The 25,378-nt window shown below is 41.0% G+C and overlaps 1 protein-coding gene across 1 annotated transcript in view; it reads right to left on the bottom strand.

Moving 5' to 3' along the window:
* EPRS1 (glutamyl-prolyl-tRNA synthetase 1) overlaps positions 1–25,149 on the bottom strand; it is a 59,958-nt gene extending 34,809 nt beyond the window's left edge. Inside the window, exons 1-12 of the mRNA XM_065400476.1 lie at positions 25,015–25,149; positions 21,057–21,141; positions 14,584–14,683; positions 10,618–10,774; positions 9,654–9,793; positions 8,888–8,982; positions 7,564–7,690; positions 5,518–5,710; positions 4,927–5,098; positions 3,578–3,811; positions 1,999–2,083; positions 1,507–1,566 (exon numbers count right to left, since the gene is read on the bottom strand). Of these exons, the coding sequence (XP_065256548.1) occupies positions 1,507–1,566; positions 1,999–2,083; positions 3,578–3,811; positions 4,927–5,098; positions 5,518–5,710; positions 7,564–7,690; positions 8,888–8,982; positions 9,654–9,793; positions 10,618–10,774; positions 14,584–14,683; positions 21,057–21,141; positions 25,015–25,057 (1,491 nt within the window). The 5' untranslated portion in view covers positions 25,058–25,149. The remainder of the gene's footprint in view (positions 1–1,506; positions 1,567–1,998; positions 2,084–3,577; positions 3,812–4,926; positions 5,099–5,517; positions 5,711–7,563; positions 7,691–8,887; positions 8,983–9,653; positions 9,794–10,617; positions 10,775–14,583; positions 14,684–21,056; positions 21,142–25,014) is intronic.
* Between the last annotated feature and the right edge of the window lie 229 nt (positions 25,150–25,378).

Raw genomic sequence — 25,378 nt, 5'->3', positions numbered from 1 at the left:
GTCAATCTATTTTATACCCAAATTGCTCGGCACTAGCAAGTATGAGTGTGCTTTGGATTCAGAAGTCATACATTTATCAGTGAGTCAGTATATGTGGAAGCCAAGCCCTTAAGGTGTTTCAAACAGATGTAATAGGAAATGGCTTGTTAAGGTACCTCAACATCTAGAGGCCTTATATGCTCCTGTATAATTTAATAACTAATATACATAATTTTACAATTAAGGTTATAATTTGTTTTCATTGTTATAACCATGCCCTTTGTTTTAATAATTCAGTACAATACTTCCCCAGGTGACGGTCTTTACAATGTAACAGCATAATAAGAGAGCTCTGCCTGCAGAGATCTTTTATATCAAACTGGGAAATGTATAGGAACAATTTCTGCCCTCGTTTATATTATTGACTCCAATGCAACTGCCCCGGTAGAGGATTACAGAATTTGGCTGATAAATATGGTGCTACCCAAGGAGCAGGAGTTTCAAGACACTTAATTAAAAAACTGTTTTAAATATATTATCAACTCCCCATATTTTTAAAATCCACTACTCAAAAAAGTTATTAGTATTTATGCAGCAACAGAAAGAACCAATTGATAATCCTTTATAACACCAAATGGACCAAATACAAAAGGTAGGAAGGTATACAAGACACATGCCAGACAAGCAAATACTACTTAAATGAACAGATCTGCAAGTAAGGCCTCAGCAAAAACAAGCAGGAATCCCAATGCAAGAGTTACAGGCATTCACACAAGTTATACAGCCAGCATTCTAATGATTCGCCTTATTATAGTGTCCAAGCATTCACTGCCAAGAAGCAACTAACCATATTAAGATGCAGTATTCCTTATTTGACACTCAGCTAAGAAACATCAAAAAAGGCTATGAATATATATATATTCATTCAGGCACAGGAAATACACAAGCCCTCAGTACTTTCACTCCAGAAAGGAAAACTGGACAACATGAATTGACTGGAATAGAGTTTCCATCTATTTTGACAAATAAGTCAAAACAGAACTGGGCAGCATTTTAAAAACAGGAATAATGCATTTTAAATGGATTTGTGCAGCTCTTATTACCTAAGCAAATGTGATTGTGCTATGAAGCTGCATAACGATGGCTTATGCTACGTATGCTTACGGTACTGTAAGCCATGTGCTAAGGCAAAAGAAGCATTAAGTAATACCTTCTTACAGATAGCTCGCAGCTTGAAAGCAGAAAAATGAAATGCAGAGTTTTCAGATCAGATTCACAAAAAATATCATTACCTTTCTGCATAGTTCTAAGTAAAACAACTCAATATTGGTTTGGCAAGTCAATATGTGCTAGCCCATGTTAGAAAGAGGAGACATTCCATTTTCCTGAAAATGTGCCAGATGATGCAATATATTTTAAAAATTGCTACTCTTTATGATGAGCACTCCAGCGAACAGTGGATTCACTACATAACCCAGGGAAGAGGATACCAAGAAGAAACGGCATCAAACTAATACAAGCATGTACCTTTTTGTTAAATGACCAAATTTTATCCCATTCCATGTTGACAACAGATCGGGAGGAGCCCTGGAAGGCAAGATTAACAAACAAATGATCTTGAATATTATTCTTAATGTCTGTAGAATCACAATACAAATGCTAAGCATGTTTACCAAAAGTAACAATGTGTATTTTTCAGCTTAATCCTCATCTTACAAAATAAACATTAAGGGCCCATTGCTGCCACAATCTCGATCCAAACTTCCATTGATATCAATGGGAGTTCAACACACTACAAGCTCAAAATCTTGCAGACCCATACAATTTTACACAAGGGGCTGCTCAAATGCATATATGGAAGCAGGACTGGGACCTAAGCCATGACAGGAATGAGTCTTCAAAAGGAGAAAATCTTGGCAGAGTGGCAATAAATATGGGGAGCTTTCAGTTGACGCATTTGTTTCCAAGTTTACAATCAGACTCCAAGAATAAGAGGAAGAAGGGAAAGACAACACTCACCTGTGCAGCAATAAACTGTTTTAGTCCTTCAACAGTCATGCCTCTTCTCAGCACACCACGCACAGTGGGAAATCTTGGATCATCCCTGGCAGAAAAAGGAAAAAAGTTGAGAGGTTCATTCAGTATCTACTATTATGCATTTAATTCTGTTAACAGGCGATAAAGTACTGATTTTTTAATATCTGTGTAAATCACAGTTTCAAGAAAACAAACTTTTGTACTTTGCTTGTGTGAATTTAGTGCTGGGTGAAAGAGGCTAGCCTGACAGCCCAGGAGACTAAACTTCTCTATCTATGGACAGTTCTAATACAGACTTTCCCTTGCTGCGTACCAGCATTCCTGAACACTAACTTGGGATGGGAAACCACCTCTTTTCCACATCCATTCAATCCTTGGTGTGTCTGTCAAGAATTGAAGAGGTACCAGTTACATGTCCCCATCGCAAGTCAATACTATGTATTGGGGAGTAAGATGTGCTATCCTGCCCCCTCCTTCCCTTTGGCTCTAAAACCATTCTTTGCCCCTCCTATGCCAAAGTTTGGAACTTCCAGCTTTCTTCCTGTGTCTTATTTAAGTTTCAAATTGGGGGAGAAGACATAATCCTGCAGTGGGCAGTTATGGGATAACCTGACCCCCACCCCCCGCAGGAAAAAAAAGTTTCCTCCCTCCCTCATTAGGAGGTAAATTACCTCCTAATAGTTTATGCATTTAAACTGGAGGGTTTATTCCTTCCAAAGCTAGTTTTTTATTTTTTTAATATTTACTAGTCATTTAAATATACTTGTTATCCATATAATTATTTAATCCTTTTTTCAACCCTGTTATCCTCTCAGGCTCAAAGATATCTTGTGGCAACAAGATCAGGTCTAATCGTACGCTGACAGTATTTTCTTCTATCAGTTTTGCTACCTTGCAAGTCCACTGAATGCTCACCTGTACTTCTATGGGAAAGGGGGAATAAAAGTTCCCAATCTACCTTCTTTGTACCATTCATTATGCATTTATTATATTCCGCTGTCTTATTTGTCTCTTCTCTAAAATAAACAAGTTTGGAAGACTCAGCGCTTCCCACTAAGTCAAAAGGTACTCAACATTCTCTCAGTCAGGGCATTTTAATGTCTGAGTCTCTATTAAGAAGTCTAACTTTAGGTACCCATTTTTTGAAAATTTTGACCTGTGTGCTTTACGGGGGTAAAAAAAAAGTATCCCAATTTTATAGCAGTAGAAACTGAAGCAGAGCAAGGCAATACTAGTATATTTCTTGTCCTGGAAACACAAGCATGATGGTTAACTTGTAAACCCCAACAAAAATTCCCCTCCTCCCCCCATTTGGCTTGCTTCATAGAAGACTGAAAAAAAAGAGGAAATCTGCTGTAGACATTTATGAGACACCTACACACTTGGCATTTAAGTGCCAAGAAAACTAAGAGAAGAGAACCTGCAGGCTATAGGTGAAAAAAGTTAGTATTTGTTTAACCAAAGAAAAGTGGATGCATGCATTCTATGATTTCCTTTAGGAATAGCATACATGTGTGATTGCATTTCTGCTATAGCAGCAATTGTACGTATATAAACGTACCATCCATCTACCAGCCCTTCATTGACAAACCAGGTGAGCTTTCTTTTAGATAGCACAGTGTTGTTGAGGTTTAGACGACTGTACTCCCAGATGTATGGCTTCCTTATGCCCAAGGCTTCAATGATCCAGTAGAACTGCTCGTCTCTGTCATGGTATTCTGTTGTTCTTAATGCATGTGTGACACCTTCAATACTGTCAACAATGGGGCAGGCAAAGTCATATGTAGGATAAACACTAAAAAGAAAGGAGAGCTTAAATTAATAAGCCAGGAAAAGAATATACACAGTTTAACTGCATCTGAAAACCATATCCATAAAACTAAATACTACTCCGTATTTTATAATCACTCAAAAATCCTTAAAATGGTCACCAGAACTCCGTCAAGAATTAGTTAAAACAGCACATCTGATACTGAGCTCTTCTATAAAAAAAGACCCAAACAAATTAAAATATATTAAATGACATTTTATAAGCAAAGGCAAAGCTATCAAATAATTCAATCCCTCAATATTTAAAAAAAAAAATCAAGAAAAATTTTTCAGCGCCTACATTTTCCCCTACACCTTGTACCAATATGTATCATAAAAAAAGATATCCATGTTCAGGCCATAGTTTAAACTTCAACAATCAGAGATTACTACAACAGAGGCAGTGATTTGTCAATTACAAGTGTGTACATCATGCCTCTGTTTTAAATGCATTTCTACCAAGAGCCAAAGCCACCATTTTAGTTCAACATCCATATCAAGTCAACATTTCCCATCTGTTGAAGCTATAGCAGTGGAAAGAGCGGGTGGAAACAGGTGGAATAAACTATAGTGTTCTGCAAATAGTCTTAATTCAATGCACATGAAGTAACTCTTCATAGTGAATGAAAAGAATAGTTGCTATGAACGCGCAGTTGCCACTCAGCTAAATAGGTCAAGGACACCACTTCACACTAAAGATTAACCTTCAAAGTTCTTTAAATTGAGAGATTAAGTAAAAACAAAATCCAATTGTTTGGCTGCTTGTAATACAGGCAGTCAAAATGGTTTGCCAAGATTTCTTAAGAAAAATGGTACTCATCACATGTGGAGAGAATTTATTTATTTTTTTATGGCCCAGCTTACAAAGACATGAGAATAGGGACCTGTTATAGAATTTTCATCAGTGGATACTATTATGAAATGCTGGCAAGAGCTCACGTTTTAAAAATCTTCTGAAGAAGTTTTGTCGTTTCTACAAGGAGATTAGCCACACATTCTGGTTGAGAAAATGCAAGCAACTCCCAGGTAGTTAAAAAAGAAACCTGCTGAAGAGTAGAAAAGAAGCATACCAAGGTCAATATTAATAGAAAGTGAACGTACTTGTAGTTACTTGCAGTGCGTGGGTGTGGTTGGTTTTTGCAACGATAAAGGGTTGGGTCTCTCATACACCCATTGTTACTATTCATGTCTATTTTTGCTCGTAGACAACACATTTGTCCACATTCTGTTCCCTTTTTCATTTCTTCCCACATTTGTAGATTCTTCTCAACAGCTACCAAACAAAAAAATTTAATACTTTAAGTTACCTAAGGTATTTCTGACCAGTCTCCAGCACCATATTTTGTTACTGACATTGTCAAACATCAGAGTTATTGCTGCATGTGTTTAGATCCAATATCAAACGGTCCAGCATTCCTCACACACTGGTAGGTGAGAGTGAGACTGTACAGCACACATGCATTGTGAACATACACAGATGTAATAAACTGCTGTGTAACAACAAGCGTCTTGAGTCTTTTAATCTTGAAGGGCACAGCGCTGAGGACCTCAGTGTTCCTACTGGCTTGTTAAGTATTCACAGTATACAATTAAAACTAAAGATAGGTGGGATGATTAACAATAGAATGAAACAAGATTATATTCCATTGACAAAGATAACAGGGTCAGGAGAAGAGCCATAAAGCATCTTACAGTTATTTCTGTGTTTAGATTCTATTCTCTGCTCACGCTCCATTTTCATTTGTTCTGCAGGAGTATCATCCACGTACGCCTTCCCTTCTTGAATAAGCTTCTCAGCATATTTCATTATAGTTTCAAAGTGATCTGAGGTATATGTAAATTGATCTGGTTTGATGTGCAGCATCGCAACGTCTTCCAGGATAACCTGCAAAGAGCTATACTGTAATATTCATACATGCAGAGAAGCTTTCTAACTCTATGCCAAGCTCCTTCCAAGTTTTAAAGTCTCCATTTGCCAAAGGCAGCAGTAAGAACCATTAACACACAATGGCACACATGAAAATCAACTGGCTCATTAATTCATAGTACTGAAGTTATCAAAGGGATACATAGGTAGTGATTGCTATAGGGCAGGAGAATGAGATCAGCTCCTCCAGGGGAGGGTGGGACAAGAAAGAGAGAGAAAAACTGGCAACAAGTTCTTCTTGTTGTACATTTAATAGAGCAGGGGTGGAGAACCCTTTTTCTATCAGGGGCCACTGACTCACAGAAAAGAAATCAGTCGTGGGGCCACACAGCCCCACGGTGGAGCGCGGAGGCTCGGGGTTTCCCCCTGCAGCAGAACAAGCCAGCGCTCGCTTCTCCAGCCCCGCAAGGGGGCGGGGGTGGAGGCGGCTTCCCCTAGGTTCCTGGGTGGGGCCAGAAATGAGGGGTTTAGGGTGCAGGAGGGGGCTCTGGACTGGGGTGGAGGCTTGGGCTGCAGGAGGGGGTGTGGGCTCTAGGGTGGTGCTGGGGATGAGGGGTTTGGGGTACAGGAGGGGACTCTGTGCTGGGGCCAAAGAGTTTAGAGTGTGGGAGCAGGCTCAGGGCAGGGGTGCAGGAGGTGGTTCTGGGTACAGGCTCCAGGAGGGGTTTGGGGATTCAGGGTCTGGGAGGGAGTTAGGGTGCAGGAGGGGGTCTGATCTGGGGCAGGGGGGGTCGGGGTGCGGGCTCCAGCCGGGCGGTGCTCACCTCAGGTGGCTCCCGGTTGGCAGTGCAGCAGGGCTAAGGCAGGCTCCCTGCCTACCCTGGCTCTGCACTGCTCCCAGAAAGGAGGGACTAGGAGACTCTGCGCGGTGCACGCTGCCCGCAGGTGCTACCCCCACAGCTCCCATTTGGCTGTGATTCCCAGCCAATGGGAGCTGCAGAGCTGGCCTTGGGGGCAGTGTGCGGAGTTTCCCTGATTGCTCCTGCTCCTAGGGGCCACAGGGACATGCCGGTCGCTTCCAGGAGCTTGTGGAGCCGACTGGACTTTTAACGGCCTGGCAACCCCAGCTTCCCCCTGCATGGGGGGGGAGGGGAGAGGGCGCCGAGGCTTGAGGCTTCCGGCCCACGGCACGGAGACTTGCCACGGGCCGGATGAAATGAAGCAGTGGGCCAGATCCGGCCTGCAGGCCGGAGGGTCCCCACCCCCCGTAATAGAGTGAGAATAGTGCAAGCCTCAAAACCCTCCTATATGATGATGAATCCTGAGACTGGAAGTGGCAGGAAATCATACAGATTCCTCCCTTTCTTCACTTCATGGATGCCACAAATAGTGAAAAGGTGGCAGCAAGAATAAATTATTTAAAAGGTTTAAACCGCTTCGGTAGTATTGGACACCTAGGAAATTTCTTAGTGCGGATTTGGGATTTTTGTTACAGAAAAGTTATGGTCACTGAAGCCAGTTGTATTTAAGATTACAAAAGCTTTTAAAGTAGTACCATGATTGCCATTTGTGATTAGGTCAAGTAACAGTAGAGTCTATTAACCAACTGACAACAGATTTACATGGATTTAATACAGATTATAAATACTAGGGGAGGGGCAAGAAAGAATGGGGAAATCATAGAATAATTAGGCTACTGGACCAAAAGCTCTTTGGTTTTTAAGGCAAACATAGGGTGGCTTGGAAGAGTTTTCATGCAAAGTTAAATACTACTGTTCTACAGAGCCACCCCTAAAGTAGCAAGCCTGCCTATCATTCTAATTTTGAATTGATTTCTCCAATGAATGGCTTCCACTGTTCTCTTACTGTACCTTTTCAAAGTCTTCTTTTTCTTTTTCAGGATTTGTGTCATCAAACCTCATGATGAGTTTTCCTTTAAAGTTAACCTGGTAATGCTGATTTAGCAGAGCAGCTTTTGCATGACCAATATGTAAGTAACTAAAAATAAAGACATTTCAGAAAACAAAGTTAATGTGGCAGCAGATTAATTTACATTTCTTTTGTAGGATATAGTCTGTTGGGATCTAAGAGGGAAATGCAGAATAGGCTAAAACTTAAAACAAATCAACCACCAAAAGCTATTTTATATTTACTGAAATATTGAACACTTATTAAAGCAATTTAATATTATATATAGATATATAGTATATAACACCATCTGTTAGATTTTATCTCTCAAAGCTAGGACTTCATAATGCACCTGAAGATATGACTAAAACTACTCTGCAACATTATAAACTGTTTTAGCATTAGTGTACACTGAATTTGATTTTAACTTGAATAATAAAAAACTAATCTTTTTAAAATTATTGGCATTTTAAAGATTTCACAACATTCTGAAACACTTGCACTGAGTAACTGTCAGAACACTGGGGAATTCAGATGGGTTAGTGAATTCCATCATACGGTAGCAGAGGTATCCAAGAACTTAGATAAATCCAAATCCACAAAAGTGTATGAACTGTTACTTCTACAAATTATTTCATTTTTCCAGAAGTTTACACATGGCAGTGGGGATCTCCCCCTCAGAATACCCTATAGATTCCAAAAACCAAACTATTTTCTTGTATGGTTCTCTCATCCACACCATTTGTAAAATTACATGCATATACAATATATTAGTAGTACTCAAATAGCATGATTTATATCTGATTATCAGAATGAGAAACAGTACTACAAAGTCTGAAACAAGTCATAAGATTGCTGGCTAACCAGCCTACAGAAAAAATGCCTTAAATAGCAATTTTAAACTTTATCAAATCCATCTAAGAGGAAATGGGACATTGAAAGTAACTGGAAAACAACATTTTATGGAGTTGGTGATGGTACTTTTAGTGTTCTTTTTACTGTTATTTATGGGGTGAGGTTCTAAGTAAAGGACAGCTTTGGTAAGTGTAAACCTTTGCTAGTGAAAACGTTTTAGAAAACATCTGTAAGTGACTTTGAAAATTTGGAAATCACCTCTAAGACACTGTTCATCCTTGACTAAACACATGACCATCATCAGGGCAGGAGAGGCCCTTGAAATCAGCTGTTAAAACACACTAATCTGGTAACTATTTCCAAGATAAAACACAATCCCTCTCCTGTCTTACAGTTTTTGAAAGGAATGTGGGTTAAAACAGGTCATCTTACCCACTGGCTTCAGGAGGAAACCGAACAATGACCTTCCCCATCTCTGCACCTGGGAGTTCCACAAATTTCCCAACATCTTGTTTCTTTTCTGTTGCCTTAAAAATTAACAATGACCTCATTAAATATCTTACACAAGCTGTACGATACAAACACTTAAATCAGGTTTCTTCTCTGAAAGGAGACTGAAAAATGGCAACCTGGGGTCCCTGGCTCAGATGACTTTCATATCATGCTTGCTCAGTTTCAAAGTTAGAAGGTTAGATCTGCAAGCTTGACCTGGGATTAGAAAGTCCGGATGGGTTTTTGGTTTCTGTTCCTCACTACAAGAAAGAATTTCCGAAAGCCAAGTTTCGTGCTCAGTTATCTGTGGACTCCCACTGCCTTCAAATGGAACTTGGTTAACAACTCTGTTGATCTCATTCTATCATAGATAGCTTTGCAGTACAAACAAAAATTGTAAAAACACTTGTTACTAAAGCAAGCAGACTGAACTCTGAATACAAATATGGAGTATCTGAGTAACAGATGCCATTTTTACACAGTCGCTTTTCCAAAGCTGATCCACCCTATCAGTATCCATGAACATTTGGGGATAAAATTACTAAGGTAACTGTTTTATAAGGATTTTTTAAAGCCTTTGGTTTACAGTATAACTAATTCCCTTTAGAATAACTTCTAAAGTGAGCTATCAGAAGAAGATACAAACTTTTACTATAGTTCACCAACAGAACAGCCACCTTCACTGTATAATTAGAACAAAGCTTACCACTTTGGTCTTTGATGCAGCTGCAGCCCACTTGGTACCCACTGATTGAAAGGCACACTGTGCCTCAAGAAAGCCATACCAGCGCTTCGTATGGACTAGAGCCTTGTTTTGCTGCAACTGTTCTTGCCATGCACTACTGCCTGTTGGGAAACAAATTTTGGTTTTAAAATTGTAAACTTATAACTAGAATAGCTGGACTTCTAGTAACGTTCATTTTTAAAAAATGACAATGTGGATTAAAAATAGGCTGCACCATTTTCACATCTCAACCAGTTGTGAAAAAATGATACGTCTTTACCATAGATAATCTGGGTAAAAACAATGTATTTACTTTAGAAGACTCTGCAATCTTTCCTAATGTCTCCAAAGGAAAAAAATATGTGAACCTCTTTGTATTCCACCCACATCCATATTAGAGATAATTTTAGAAACTAAAGCTATTGGTGATATGGCCATGCCTCCCCCATGAATACAATAGTTAAAAAAAAAAAGTTAGATGGTCGAAAAACACAGCAGCATCCATTCGCCAACTGGATGTCGAACTTACGCAATGAAAGCACAAAACCGAGCAAAATTAGATTGTTCCCTCTAATAATAACGCAGTCTAATTAAACATTTTTGTACGAGATTTGAGGGATAATTTACACCCTGGTTAGAGTCAGATGCAAAATTTTAGCCTAGAGTATATTTTCATATCTGAGAAGAAAAAAACCCCCATGAAAAACTGATATTTTAGTAGAAAAAGACCAAAGACACTCAAATTTATGGTGTGATGATTTATAATTAAATTTCTTAAAACATCAGTGATGTTATCAAGACACGTAAAACCCTCATGATTACCAGATCTTACTCCTACAAAATTCTCCTTATTAAAAATAGTTACAGAAACTGGAGACTAAAAGGAAACAGATTTTAGCATTGTATCACATTTGCAAACCTGTGAGAACAACTGTATAATTAATACCTTTTAGTACAGCCCAGACACACAAATCTGCCAGACTCAGGGAGTTTCCAACCAAGTAGGTCCTCAGAGACAGACAGTGATTAAGCTCAAGGAGTGCTGAACCAAACTGGGCACCGGTAGATAACTTTGTCGCGCTGAATTCCAGCCAATGGTCAATCTAATGTTAAGGAGCAAAGAAGTCATCATCATATTTAACACAAAAAACCCTTTAAAGTTATAGAAATTCTTGCTGGTCAAAAAACCACATGGCTCTGAATATAAAATCATAGAATCACAGAACTGTAGGACTGGAAGGGACCTCAAGAGGTCATCTAGTCCAGTCTCCTGCACTAAAGGCAGGACTGCATAATATACTCCTGGGGGAATTCTGTGCCACCGTGCATGCACAGAATTCACATGTCCTGCAGATTTCTTTTTCCTTTGCAGAAAATACATTTGCCAGAAAGGCTCTGCAGTTACAGCTTTCACCCAGCAGGGGTGCTGTGGCACCAGAACAGAGGCAGCAGGCTCACCGGCCGTAGCAGTCAGCAGCCAACATGGAAAGAGCAGAGGCTGTGTTCCTCACAGTGCCCTACCTGCAGGGCTAGGTGAGGAGGCATGGGATATGGGGGAGGGGGACAGAGAGGAGGGCACAGAAGGCTGCTGGGGGAGGGGGTCAGACTAGTGTTCAGAAGGGCTAGTGGGGGAATAGACTGGAGCAGAGGCTGAATAGGAGTGGGGGTGCAGGGCCACATGGGGATGGGGGGCTGAGTGGGGGTGTAGGGCCACATGGGGACGGGGTAGGAGGGATGGTTGAGTGACTGGGAGAGGCTAGTGATCAGCCAGGGTCTGCAGGGGGGAGGCTCCTCAACTCCCTAACAATCTCCCCCCCCCCCAAAAAATACCTGTTCCATACTTCTCACACACACACACACACACACACACACACACACAACAAACCTCCGGGTTCACTCCCACACTCCTTCCCAGCAATTACTTCCCTCTCCATCAGCTCCTCCGTTACCCCTGACTTCTCCCCAAGCCTTTGTACTGCTTCTGAGGGGTGCGAGAAATATTTCTGTATTGTAGTTTAAATGAATTATTACTCAAAGTTCTGTATTAATATGCCTAGTAAGGAATCTATTTGTCAAAAAACATTTCATGAATCTTTTTTGTTGTCTGTATTGTTACAGACATACTTGTTGATAGGTATTTTGAAATAAATTATCAAAATAATTGAAACTGGTGTGATTATATTCTGTTACCTTGGCAAATAAAATATGCAGAATTTTAAAATATTGTGTGCAGAATTTTTAAATTTTTTGGAACAGAATTCCCCCAGGAATACCAACAACATTTAGACTGGTGTAACTCCATTGACTACTATGGAGTTACTTCAGATTGACACAAGTGCAATTGATAGAATCTGGCCACTGATGTCCGGCAGTCTGAGATTTTGCCTTGGTCTAAAACATGAAATGACTTTCATGCTTTTGATTATGCTTTTAGATTGCATATTACAAAAAAAGCCACGATCTTCTTCAAAGACTGCTGATACTTAAAGATTAATAAAGAGAATTCAAATTTTTCATGTACTGTCGTGAATCTAGAGCAGGGGTGGGCAAACTACAGCCCGTGGGCTGAGCCATTTTAAGCTGGCCTGGGGGCCGCACCACGCGGCTCGGCCCCTCTCTGGCTCCTATGCACTCCAGTGGGAGCTGCAGGGGTGGTGCCTGCAGATGGGGCAGTGTGCAGAGCCGACTGGCCACGCCTCCGCGTAGGAGCCGGAGAAAGGACATGCCACTGCTTCTAAGAGCCGCTTGAGGTAAGCGCTGCTCGAAGCCTGCACCCCCTGAGCCTCTCTCCACACCCCCACCCCAGTCCTGATCCCCCTCCCGCTCGCTAAACCCCTCGATCTCAGCCTGGAGCATCCTCCTGCACCCCAAATCTCTCATCCCCAGCCCCACCCCAGAGCCCACACTCCCAGATGGAACCTGCACCCCTTCCCGCACCCCTGATCCCCCTCCCACTCTCCGAACCCCTTGGTTCCAGCCCAGAGCACCTTCATACACCCCAAACTCCTCATCCCCAGCCCCACCCCAATTTTGTAAGCATTCATGGCCCACCATACAATTTCTATTCCCCGATGTGGCCCTCGGGCCAAAAAGTTTGTCACCCCGATCTAGAGTTACTCCTTAATGTTAAGGGACAGTATTCCTGTTCCATTTGATTCCATTCATTCTTCCTGGCTGTGTATTAGTGACATTATGCACCGTCCCCTGTCTTTCACTTTTAAAAAAACAAAACACACCAGTTTTTCCACTGTATTCCCAACCTCCTCCTCCTCTCCCACCCCCACAAAAAGTTTACTCCAAGAAGGAGATAAAGATGTCCAAATTTTAAAATATATAATCAAGCAGCCATGCTCATTTACACCAGCTGAGGATCTGGCTCTAGCATACAGACTTGATACCTCAGTTGCAAAGTATCTCTTAAAATCCTTCTAAATCCATTCCATATGTACACTGCAGTAGGAATTCTTCCAACAGCCAAGTTGACGTGGCAGGCACAGATGTCACAGGACTATAAAGTTCAACTCTCTCATTTACAGTTATGTTCTAAAATATTCCCACCACAAATGCAGCTGTCTTAACATTTCTCAAAGCCCAATTTTATTTTTGAAAAAACCAATAGCTGGGAATTAAATGTATTGTATCAAAGTTACTTACCTTGCAAATGTGTTTTTGAACACTTAAGTCTTGCACATATTCACAGTTCAAGTTCTAATTTGGGTTAGGAAGTTAATTTATTTAACCACAAAAAGCTATAAACGATTAAAAATTCATAAGCAACATAACGAAGCAGCACTTTTCTCTTACAAGAAAAAGTGGACAATTGCCAGAGTTGAAGACTGATCTCCATTGCCTTAAAAGAATATTGCAGGGTAGGTGTGGGTCAAACCCCTAATAACCCTACAGTAACTCAGTCAAAATGATTCTGTTACCACTATCAATCTCATGCACCTAGTTTAAAATTCAACATATGGCTCTTCTGGGCGGAAGCCAGGAAAAATTCCTCCTCAATTCCACCTCATACCAAGTCCTGATAACTGCAATAACTTAATTTTGTTCATATAAATGACAAAGATAACTAAGAAGGATCTCTTTGGGTTATGGAAACTTTAGATTCATCTCTAGGTTTAATTTTGAAGAAATTCTGGAAAATTTAGGACTCCAGGGGAGGGAATCCTGACAACTTGGCAAATGTCCACCCAGAGTCCCAGACCAGAATGCAGCCTGCCTGGGGGAGGGATAGCTCAGTGGCTTGAGCATTAACCTGCTAAACCCAGGGTTGAGAGTTCAGTCCTTGGGGGGGTGCATTTAGGGATCTGGGGCAAAAAGAAAAAAACGTCAGGGACAGTACTTGGTCCTGCTAGTGAAGGCAGGGGACTGGACTCAATGACCTTTCAAGGTCCCTTCCAGTTCTATGAGATAGGTATATCTCCATATACAGTGTGGAGACTGGGAATCATAAGCAATTTTTAGCCTAGAGCTCCATGAGGCAAAAAAGAAACAATGTAGTGGTTGGTTGGGGTAAGAATTTGTGAGATTTCCACAGAGGAACATATTTTATTTGTGCATAATTCACCCAGCAGTTCTGATGGAGTGCACAAGCAACAGCTGTGTTAGAAAAACAAATGGTACACAGAGGAAGTGATAGTATCAAAACTGAAGAGATGGAGAGAAAAACGTACACCCTGTCAGAGACCAGCATGGTTAGGAGCCATTGTGAATAATTCTCCCATGTTTAGATCCATGGATGTGTGTAGTCGGAGGCAGTTTCACAAAAACGTAGCTTCAGCAGCCCAAGTAGTTGGACCCTCATATAGAAAAATGCTGCATCATTCAAGGGTTACGTAGGTAAATCCCCAAATGAGCAAAAATGCAACCGCATGAAAAAAATCAAGTGTGAATGGCTGTTTCTCACCTCAGTGTGTTCCAGAAGATTAGAACCATATAGCCCTGCGGAAGTGGCAACTCTAGCCAGATAGCGAACTATGGAATTCACATCAGTGAACACAGCATGGCTATAAAAACAGAAAATTCAAGATGAAGTAACTTATTACTAGCAGTTTGAGTGTCATTACACATAAATAGTTCTAAAGAGTCTACATGAACTGCAACACATTTCTAGGTGAAGCACTGGGCATAAAGCTACCAGAACAATAAGACGCCTATCAATGGGACATGTGTCATCCTCCCCTTCCAGCTGGTCACATTATAAACCATTAAGGAAACCATTAACATAGATCAAACATTTTACTGGGGGGGGGGAGGGCAGAGGAGAGGGCAGTGGAGAAAAAATAATTTACTTCAACTCACAATGAAATACTAGGTAACATTCTTCCCAGCTGTCCCCCCACCCCCAAATCAGAGTGCAGAGGTACTGCCTAGTCTCAAGCACCTAAGGAGTTAATCAAGTTTTGCTTTCCCAAGTCCCTTCCTTGGACACCTGGGCAAAGAGGACTTTAAAAAGGGCTGCTGGAGAGACAAAAGAGCGTCTGGAGGTTTGCAGCGGTCCCTGCCCAGGCTTGTCTGTTACTCATTTTGCTTCTGTTACATGGCTACATTTATAAAGATTCACTCTTGCTGAACATACTTTACTGCCTATGACTGTATTTTTGTTTCTACTCCGTTTTCTCATCAGCTTACATCAAATTCAGACAAAATGTTGCCATTCCTACATTTGTTACATGCTGTCCATACTGCAAGTAGAATTGTACAAGCTAGGGTTTATTTATTTTTTATTTCTATTACAATAGCGCCTAGAGATCCTAACTGAATTACGGCACCATAGCACCAGGCACTGTGTACACATGGGTTGAGAAAGTCCTTCCCACAATTACAATCTAAATAGCAAAGAGGCACAGAATGATTATGTGAATTGCCCAAGATCACGCAGCAGGTTTGTGGCTGCCTTTAAACACAGTTGGCGTTAGCTCGTTTGAGATCCCAGCGTAGATGACTCCTCTCTCCTTCTACTGATGGGACTATTGTGAAACTCCAGTACAGGGAGGCCATCTGACAAGCACATTTGTTTCAATGGTTTATCCTCTCCACTTACAATCATTGGACATTGCCCATTGTCCAGTTTTTAGGGCTTCTTGCTTCAAAACTAATGCATTTTGATTTTAACTGTAAAGAACATTTTTATTAATATTCACAGAGCAGCTCTGGAAGTTATTATTCTCCCCTAAAAAGCATAACAATTATCAGTCTTTTCCTATAGTCCACAATCCTGATTTCCACAATCTTGTAAATTAATCATTTTCATTATCAAAGCTATCATTTTTTCTAAATGTGTATTAAATGATACAGGACAAAACTTTAATGTTTTATTTTACTGGTTATCAATGCTTTAATTATCTACTGTGTGCACACTGCTGACTCAGTAATGTTTGGTATAGATGAAGACTTTTTAAAAATATATGTTGGATTATTGCCCAGATGCTTCCTTGGTTTGGAGCGGGGAGCCCAGAGGGCAGACGGGCTCTAGCTGGAGCCCTCCACCTGCCCCAGGGTGACAGCCCAAGCTGCGAGACTGGCTTTCTTATCAATTTCATGGCTCCAGCATGGAGCCACAAAATTGACAAGAATGACAGCCAACAGTCCACGTAAGTAACTCACAATGTCTACACTGACACTGCGTCACCCTAACTACATCAACCTAAGCACATTATGTCCACAAGGTATGGCACTTACATCGGCGGGAGCAAGGCTGTAGTGTAGACACTGACATAATTAAGTCAACGTAAGCAGTCTTATGTCAATCTGACTTTGTAGTGTAGACCAAGCCTTAGTGAGCTTGACCTTCATTCCTTGCACACTCCAAACTCCCACTCATTTCAGTGACAGCTTTGAGTGCCCAAAGAGTATATGATTGAACCCATTGAGACAAATACCAACGGAGGAAAAGAGGCACACTGTAAGTGTCTCAGACTTTATATTTCTATATGTACTTGCAAACAGAGATCGATCTCAGAGAAGTAGCTTTATACATCCTGCTATGAGAGAAGTTTGCAGAAGACATGCAAAGTATTTCTGATTTGATATTTTGGATTCTGCTTAAGGGTACTGCAATTTTACATCTTCCTGTCTAAACTGTAGACTGGACCCAGGCTATTTAAATAATTTATAAGAAAAATATAACAGCGGTCAGATTGATTAATCCTTATAACAGTCACCCACGTATCAGAACTGAAGATTCAAATCCTGATATCTGATCTGGAGATCTTGATTTGTTAGCCATGGTAACCAGTCTTTAAAACAGGTTACTCCACTGTTCAGTCTCATGAGATTTATAATATTAAAACTGACAATGAAATATCTGATTTCAAGGTTTGGTAACTCTTCCCTCCAAAACTTCTAGACGCCAGGATATGAAAGATCAATTTGTGCATGATCAAAAGCAAATGTACAACAAATCCTGTTGCTATATCATACTGGGGTCAGTTTCTTAAACAGAACTTTTCGACTGAGATTGACAAGTACATATGCTTTCTCCAACAGCAAGTCTGCCTGAAATAAAAGCAGTAAAAATGTTTTCTGCTGCTTTGCAACAGTCTGTATTAACATTCTATTTTGATTAGTAAGACTAGTGAACAGAATTCTGAACAGATATGGGGAAAGAATCCTGACATATCCTGACCATGGTTGCAACATTTTCAATTAACACCACATTTTTGTTATTGTTTTAGAAAACAATTAATACTTTTAGGACCAGACCTCTTCAATTTCCCTTCCTTTGGAGAAAAACCATGAATTTAGATTGTTCTTTCCAACAGGTTGGCAGGTAGCTCTGGAAGTGTCAGCCTATCAATAGCATACAGAAGACCATGTCCATGCTGGTGCTATTAGCAAAAGCAATGGGAAGGAATTCTATGGAAAATGACATGAACTGACACAGCAGCAAAGCCAAAAATCCTTGAGGGCAAGCGGGGGGCAAGGATTTGTGGCAATGTTATAAACAATTACAAGTCATTTGTACAAAAGGTTGCAAAACCATTCTGTGCAGAGGGAATACAACAAATATCAGTCTCTCTCCCTCAAAGAATATCACCAAACAGAAATTCATATGCTAGACTGACTACATTTTGCTACCTATGAGAAGAATCTGGGATCTTAAAACACTACGCAAAGTCATCAAGGTTTAATAAAATAAATATCTTATTTTCAAACTGAATCCAGCTAGTAACCTTTCCCATCAAAACACTATTTTACATCTTAAGTTACTTGATACTGTTCAGCTTATTGGTTGAAAAATTAGTTATAATCAGATTTTAACTGCACTTCAAAACATTCCTCTTAAGAAAAAGCAAGCTTAAAATGCAACCTGTTATTGAAGGAAGGAAGTTGCTAGTACCAATGATTTCCTGAAAATCAAAGTCTGAGATGTCCCTCAAGTTGTGCCAAGAAAAAGTAGTCCCTACTCGTCAATGTAATGGAATCCGTTTACCAAGAGCATTACTCCAAAAACCAGTTTAGCTGATGCTTCAAGTTCTCAGACTACAATTACCATTTTAAGAGAGACCCATTACAGGAAATAAATTGTAAAGATGACTCCATACAGATGAACAGAGATGAAGGTTAATGCAACCTTGACAGATGAAATGATTCCTCAAGCAAGAATAATAGGAAATAGCAACCATTAGAAGGCTTGGCAGAACGTATTTTTGCATAATTTTTACAAATATTGATGTTTATTTTAAAAAAAAATAAAATTTGTATCAATTTAAATATTCACAGTTATGAATGGGTTTTTAGCAATTTTTCTGTTTTTGTTAATTTAAATTATGGAATTGCAAGTACATATAGAAATATAAAGTCTGAGACACTTACAGTGTGCCTCTTTTCCTCCGTTGGTATTTGTCTCTATGGGTTCAATCATAAATTATGGGGGGCGAGTCAGACAATAGTTATTTAATAGACACAGATTCTAAAAGCAAACACTTTATACTCATTAAAACACAAATTGTCAACATCGTGTCTAAATATACAAAGTAAATATCCTTAAATCAAACTGAAGTTCTCAAGCAGCATTTTTCTTACTTTGCCTATCGGCACATTTTGATTATTTATGGAAATATTTTTTCATTGTGTGTGTGAACAGTGAAATCAACCTTTACTGATAAAAATCTAGTCCTTCCAAGCCTAACTATAACCTGTTTGCTTGTACAAATTTAAAATGTATTTGTGCAACACCCCATCTCTCCTGGGGGCGGGTGGAGGAAGAAATCAGAGTTTCAGTCCTGATCTGTGTCAGGAGTGCAGAGGGGGAAAAGGAAGAGCCCCTTGCTTCACACTCTAGCCAATCCTTCACCGCTGAAGCGAGGCCTCCTGCAATGCAGGGCCTTGCTGGGTGGGGACAGAGGAATATAAAGTTACTTTAATTTTTTACATAAAATCAGAAATAAAGAAGGTTACTACATGGGTGCAGAAAAAAATTCAGGCAATTTCAGGTTTATTATTCCCACATGTGATGTATTGTGTGTGTAAATACATTATCCCAAAATCAAAAAGTTAGTTAATAGCTGGTTATGGTTGCTTAAGGGGAACATCCATGCATACAAATGCTTAGGACAAAAGAAATATTTTTTTTAAAGTTGTACAAAATACTACACCTTAACCCTCCCCAATAACATTGTTATTAGGAGAGTAACTCTGAAGGACAGATACATGCAGAAAGTCAAGTGAATGTATTTATTTTGTAATTATGAACAAATGAGAAAAATAAGAAAAAAGTAAGAGGGGGAAAATATCGTATATGGTTGAAAAGATCAGCCTCTGAATAATTAAGTGTGCATCAAGGAGTTCAAAAATGCATAGCAAATGACTGAAAACAATTGCCACACAATTTCATCATGCATTACGGTGGAATAGTTAAAATGAGAATTACTGTGTTTTTTATTTATAATTCAGTTTACAGTTGATTTTTAGAAGACAAATATAGCAAACTGAAAAGCTTAATTACTTGTTCAGTGTGACACAGGAAGCCAGAGGTACAGAAAGAGCGCTCTCTTCTCGGGTCCAAGGCCAGTTCTTTAAGCACAAGACCATCCTATAGAACATGCACTATGCGATCACTGTAACTGAAGGCTTTATCACTCATCGGTTTGTCTCAGTTGTTCTTAGTAGAGGTTGGTATTGATGAACAGCCCCTTTGGAAAGATCCTTTAAGGCAAAAAGCCTGATACAAACTTAACTATGGTGCCACTCTAGTGCGTCCATAATTTCATGCCTACGTGTGGCATATTTCTCCAACCATCAGGTAACCTGCATTTATGTTGCACCTTTGACCTCAGATGCACTCTGGTCTAGAGTCTCCACTGAAGCACCTCAAACTTCCAGTCTGTCAGCAGTTTGTCACAGCTGCACTAATATGATTGGATAAAAATAGGGACTGAAAATTTAATCTCAGCATAGTAAGTAATGGACTAGCGACAGTTTTAAAGTCCAATATCGTGTTAACTTTTAAAACCAGAAGCATGCTTGTCCCACAGGAGACCTGCATGTCCCAGATTTCTACAGGTACAATTGTCTACGATGTCGGTGATGTACACAGACAAGATGGTGCAGCTCGACTTAAGTCAATGGAGTTGTGTCTGCAGGACACGTAGCCCTGTGTTTCTATCCTTGGCGAGTCATGAGGTATTAATTCTTAAAATCCTTAACTTTACAATTTAAAGGAAACCAGTTTGAAAAATATTTAAAACTTACTGGTATTATTTTTTCCTGTTACTCCAAGAAAACAAAAATAGCATATAGTTTAGAAGGGAAAGGATGCAAAAATCAGTGTCAATAAAAAGACAACATTTTTTAATATAGCTTCTTTCTAGAAGATGTTGCATAAACAAAATATGGGATGTCGTGCTATAGAGTTAATCAGCACTTTTTTGGGATGACACTGTGGCTTCCCTTCTCATGCGTGATGTAGTCAACCCAAACTAATACCAATAAAATCCTTTACACACCATCACATGCACATACACACATGCTCGTGTTGTATATACATTTATATAGACACTTGTTTATCACAAGATGGCTACCACTATGAGAATCCACAGCACATGGAGGAGGTGAATGCTTTAGATAATATAGTGATAGGCACCATATTAGGAGCTAGAGTACATAGACTAAATATTATTTAAAGTATGTGTACATCATAAGCAGCAGAGGTCTCTCAACCTTTCTTTAAATGTTTTCCCACTCTCTAATCTTTCCATTAGAAGATTAAAACTATTAAAAAATGTAAAAATTGCAACTGTTTGCAAAAAATATACAGTGCAATGATAATTTCAGTACTGCTCTTTTTCTCTCCCTGCAAAAGATTACTGTCATCATTACATCAATTTTAAAAAAACGCTGACCCAATGCTGATAGCAGAGATGCAAAGTCACTTACTCAGATACACGGAGGATGGTCTCTTTGCCTTCTTCAACCGAAATTTTGACATCATTTTTCACGTGCTCTACAGTTAGCAAAGCTCCTAAAAAAGAGAAAAGATAAAATATGGCTGAGCTTTCTCCTAAGTAAAGACTATTTCATAGGTTACAATTACTTTTTTTTTCCCATCCCCCCCCCCCCCCCAATGTGTCTTAACTGGTGCCTTCAGACTGAAAGGCACAGGGGGCGAAGGGAAGGAATCAATGTTTTAGTCTATAAACAGGCAGCTTTTTCCTGGCAGTCCTTATGGTCTAGGAGGAAGGGATAAAAGCTGGTGGACAGTAATCTGCAGCGATCTCAGAACGGGATGGTTTTAAGGTTATTTTGCTTCCCAAGGATACTGTGAAAATTCATCCCATCCCACACCAAGCTAGAGTAGAGACTCGCTCAAATTGTTTGAGATGAATATTGCTGTCATCTACTCCTCAGCACAGGCCTGCCACATGCTCTTCGTAAGAGGCCTAAAGCAGCATTAGCATCTAAACACATCACTTAAAAATAGTCATGACCCAAATGCCACTAAAGAGACTACACTCTGGAGAAAAAACATCTTGGACAACAGCCTTCACACTGTAAGGCTGTGCCACATCAACATTTTAAGTCTGTCAATACTGTGCACCTCAGCTACTACCATTGGGGGCATACGGAAAGAAGAGAGACAAAAGGTCAGGTTCATTTTTTTTAAAGTAGATTTAATGCTTGTGAAAAGATTAACCACCCTAAAGACTAAAATCATCTTTTTATCCATAGGAGTACAGAAAGCATCCACACAATGTACTGTCAACGTACGTGGGCCCTGACCGTCTGGCGACGAGGCCCTTGGCCTCTCCTCTCCGACCAAGATACCCTTGTGTGAAGTCAACTGGCCTCCACACATGCACAAGGGGCAGCCTGCGCAGATCCAATTATAGGATCAGAGCCTTACACTGTAAAGCCCATTACAGCTCTTCGTTATGCACTCCACTTTGTCTGTATTTTAAGTTACAAAGGGTTGTATTAATAAATTAGCCTCAACAGAGCACTAGGAGCAAGGAACTCCCAAACACTGATCCCAGTTGTCAGACTCCCTCTCTGGCATTAAGCTTGACACTTAATGGCCCTCATCTCAGTTCCCCATCTGTAAAAATGGGGTAATATTACTTGCAGTATCTTTGTGAGAGAGGCAAGAATTAATTAATGTTTGCACAATGCTTTGAAGATGAAAAGAACTACATAGGTGCTGAACTGTGTAATTAACGTAAATTACATTCATAGTTAGTACTTTTTTCCCCTACTTCATAAGAACTATTATTAATATGAACTAGGAAAAAGTTGGGATAAAAAAGTGTTTGATTTTTTTAGAAAATTATTTTTCCTTAAATAAAAATGTATTTGTAATGTTCACTGTGTTTCAATGTTATCCATAAGGGCTCGTCTATACTTAAAATACTGCAGCAGCGCTGTAGCACTTCAGCATACACAATACCTATGCCAATGGGAGGGGTTCTCCTGTCAGCATAGATAATCCACTTCCCTAAAAGGCAGTACCTAGCGCTGTCCACACAAGGGGTTAGGTCAATTTAACTTCATCGCTCTGGGGAATGGATTTTTCACAACCCTGAGTGACATAGTTACACTGATCTAATTTCCTAGTGTACACCAGGCCTAAGAATCCTTTAATCTAAAGTCCATACTCTAACTCAGTAGCAGCTGTCAAATACAAAATAAGTCCTCAACTAATTACAATTTTGTATGGTCTTCCATAACAATAATAACACCACCACCTAACTCTTCATAGCAGTGGTTTTCAACTTTTTTATATTTGGGAACCCCTAAAAATTTTCAAATGGCAGTGCAGATCCCTTTGGAAATCTTAGACATGTCTGCGGACCCCCAGGGGTCCATGGACCACATGCTGAAAACCACTGTTTTAGAGCACTTTTCATCAGCACATCTCAATGTGCTTTACAAAGTAGATCGTATCATTATCCCCAGTTTGCATATGTGGAAACTGAAGCGCAGAGAGGTGATGCGACATGCCAAAGGTCACCCAGCAGGCCTGAGGCAGAACCAGGAATAGAACTCAGGTCTCCTGTGCAAGTACTCTATCTACTAGACCACACTGCCTCCCTTATCAGACGTTATTAGAAAATGCTTAGTAGAGTGAACGTTTCTAAACTTTAAATTTTATTTGGCAGGATTTTGTTTAAATATACAGCCACGTATATTTTAAATCATCTCATACAAACTGCATCCCAAAATGCTTTCTAGAGTTGAACAATGCAATTTACAAAAGCATAAAGAAAGAAAAATTAAGGCACAGAGGCAAGGCAAGAATGTGTATCTTCAGCAGTGATTTGCAATGAGATGGAGAATCAGTGTGGCAGAAGGGTGAAAGGTTGTTTCCAAATAGCAGCAGTTACAGAGAAGGTTTTTGCACCCACAATCGTAAGACAGTGTATAGGGACAAAGAGAAGCCTTGGCTAGATGAGTAACTGAAGCAGGAAAGAGAGCAAAGAGAATGTGCCATGCAATGTTGAACTAGATCTTGACGTGAACAGCCACTAGAGAGAGAACATGGATGAGGTAAGATCTTTTACTGGACCAACTTCTGTTGGCAAGAAAGACAAGCTTTCAAGCTTATACAGGACTCTTCTTCAGGTCTGGGAAAAGTCCTCAGTGTCACCGCCGAATACAAGATGGAACGGATTGCTGAGTACATCTACTGAACCTGAAGAGCTCTCTGTAAGCTCCAAAGCTCATCTCTCTCACCAACAGAATTTGATCCAATAAAAGGTATTACCTCACTCACCTTGTCGCTCTAATATCCTGGGACCAACACAACTACACCACCACTGTATACAGGAAGCCATTAGACATGCAATGAATTTTGCAAACGCAGTCTCTACTTTTGCACATACAATTATCTGTATACAGAAAAAGGCATCTGTGTATGAAACAATTAGCAAATAAATCAAAAGCTGGATTGAGGCCACTTCAAAAATTTGGTCTACAACCTGTGAAGTAACTTAAGAAACCCAATTATAAATAGAACCTCTAAGTAAGTCACTAAATGCATTAACATCTCCATTAAATATTAAAAACAGCCAGAGCCAGCAGTCGATTGGAGAGAAGCCACTGCAATAGTCAGGTTGTTGCCAGTCAGGGATGAAATACATTAGCGAAAGTGGGGGAGCATCTCCCTAGCTCATTATGGTTGTGCGCGCATTCAGTCTGTCGTTCTCCATTATCAATAAAATGCCACATTTGAACAAGACCATAATTCAATCTGTAATTTGCTCCCGGTTTATTTTCTCAGGTCGCTGTTTACTACATCCAGCTTTCTATTACTACAAGGTTACCCACGGCAAGCCATGCAGATGACGTGTCGTTTCAGAAAGCTGGTAGTATTTCTGTCACTTTCTCCGCAGGCAGGTGACAAGACCCACTTTCGGAGCTGAGCCCCCAGTGACAGAGCACAAACCTCTTCAGCGCCGTGCCCCGAACAGGGCAGACCTGAGCCGCTGGAGGGTGGAGGGGGCGCCCTGCGGGCAGCTTTGGCCGAAGGATCCTGCGTGCCAAAGAGACATCAACAGCCCCCACCCCCGGCACTTCCCTTTTACCCCTCTCCCCCCAGCCCCCAGGGCAGTCCCGCCCCGCGAGTGCGGGGGGAGCCAGGCACAGGGGCTCAGCCCGGGCAGAATGAATCAGGCTGGGGGGGAGGGGCTGAGCCCCACGGGGCCCAGGAACCGCCTAGCTCCGCAGACCCCAAAGGGTCTGTCTGTCTGTCTCCGCGCCCCCGCACGGCCGCGGCGATGAATGGAGGAGCCGGCGCCCAGCGCCGCATGATGCAACATGACAGCAACCCGGCCGGGTGCGGCCCCCGAGGGCAGCGGGCCGGGGGTCCCGGGTCAGGGCCAGGCCGGGCCGCGCTTACCGAGCGGGGGAACCTCCGAGTTCACCGTCAGGCTCAGCGCCATCGCTGCGCTGCCACCGCGACCGGCTCCCTGGGCAGCCAGAAAAGGAAGGGGGGGGACAGGACGCGCCGAAGCTCAGCGAAGCTGAAACGGCTCCGCCCCCTTCCAGGGCCGCCTAGTCCTGCACGGGCTGCTGCCACGGGGCTGGGCACCGCCTCCTTTCGTCACTTCCGGCGACGGGCAGCTAGTCGGCCCCCACACGTCTGGTTGGTGTTACATCCATAAGGTCCCCCGCGGAAACTGTTTGACAGGGAGGGCGGGGTTCTGCGCTCCTCCATGGCCCCTGGGGGCGGCGCTGCTCGCCCGAGTTTGTCCTCGTGTCTG

Source organism: Emys orbicularis, chromosome 3, assembly GCF_028017835.1.
Source record: "Emys orbicularis isolate rEmyOrb1 chromosome 3, rEmyOrb1.hap1, whole genome shotgun sequence".
Taxonomy (NCBI): Eukaryota; Metazoa; Chordata; order Testudines; family Emydidae; genus Emys; species Emys orbicularis.
The sequence above is the reverse complement of the archived record's forward strand: the minus strand, read 5'-3'. Positions and strand labels throughout refer to the sequence as shown.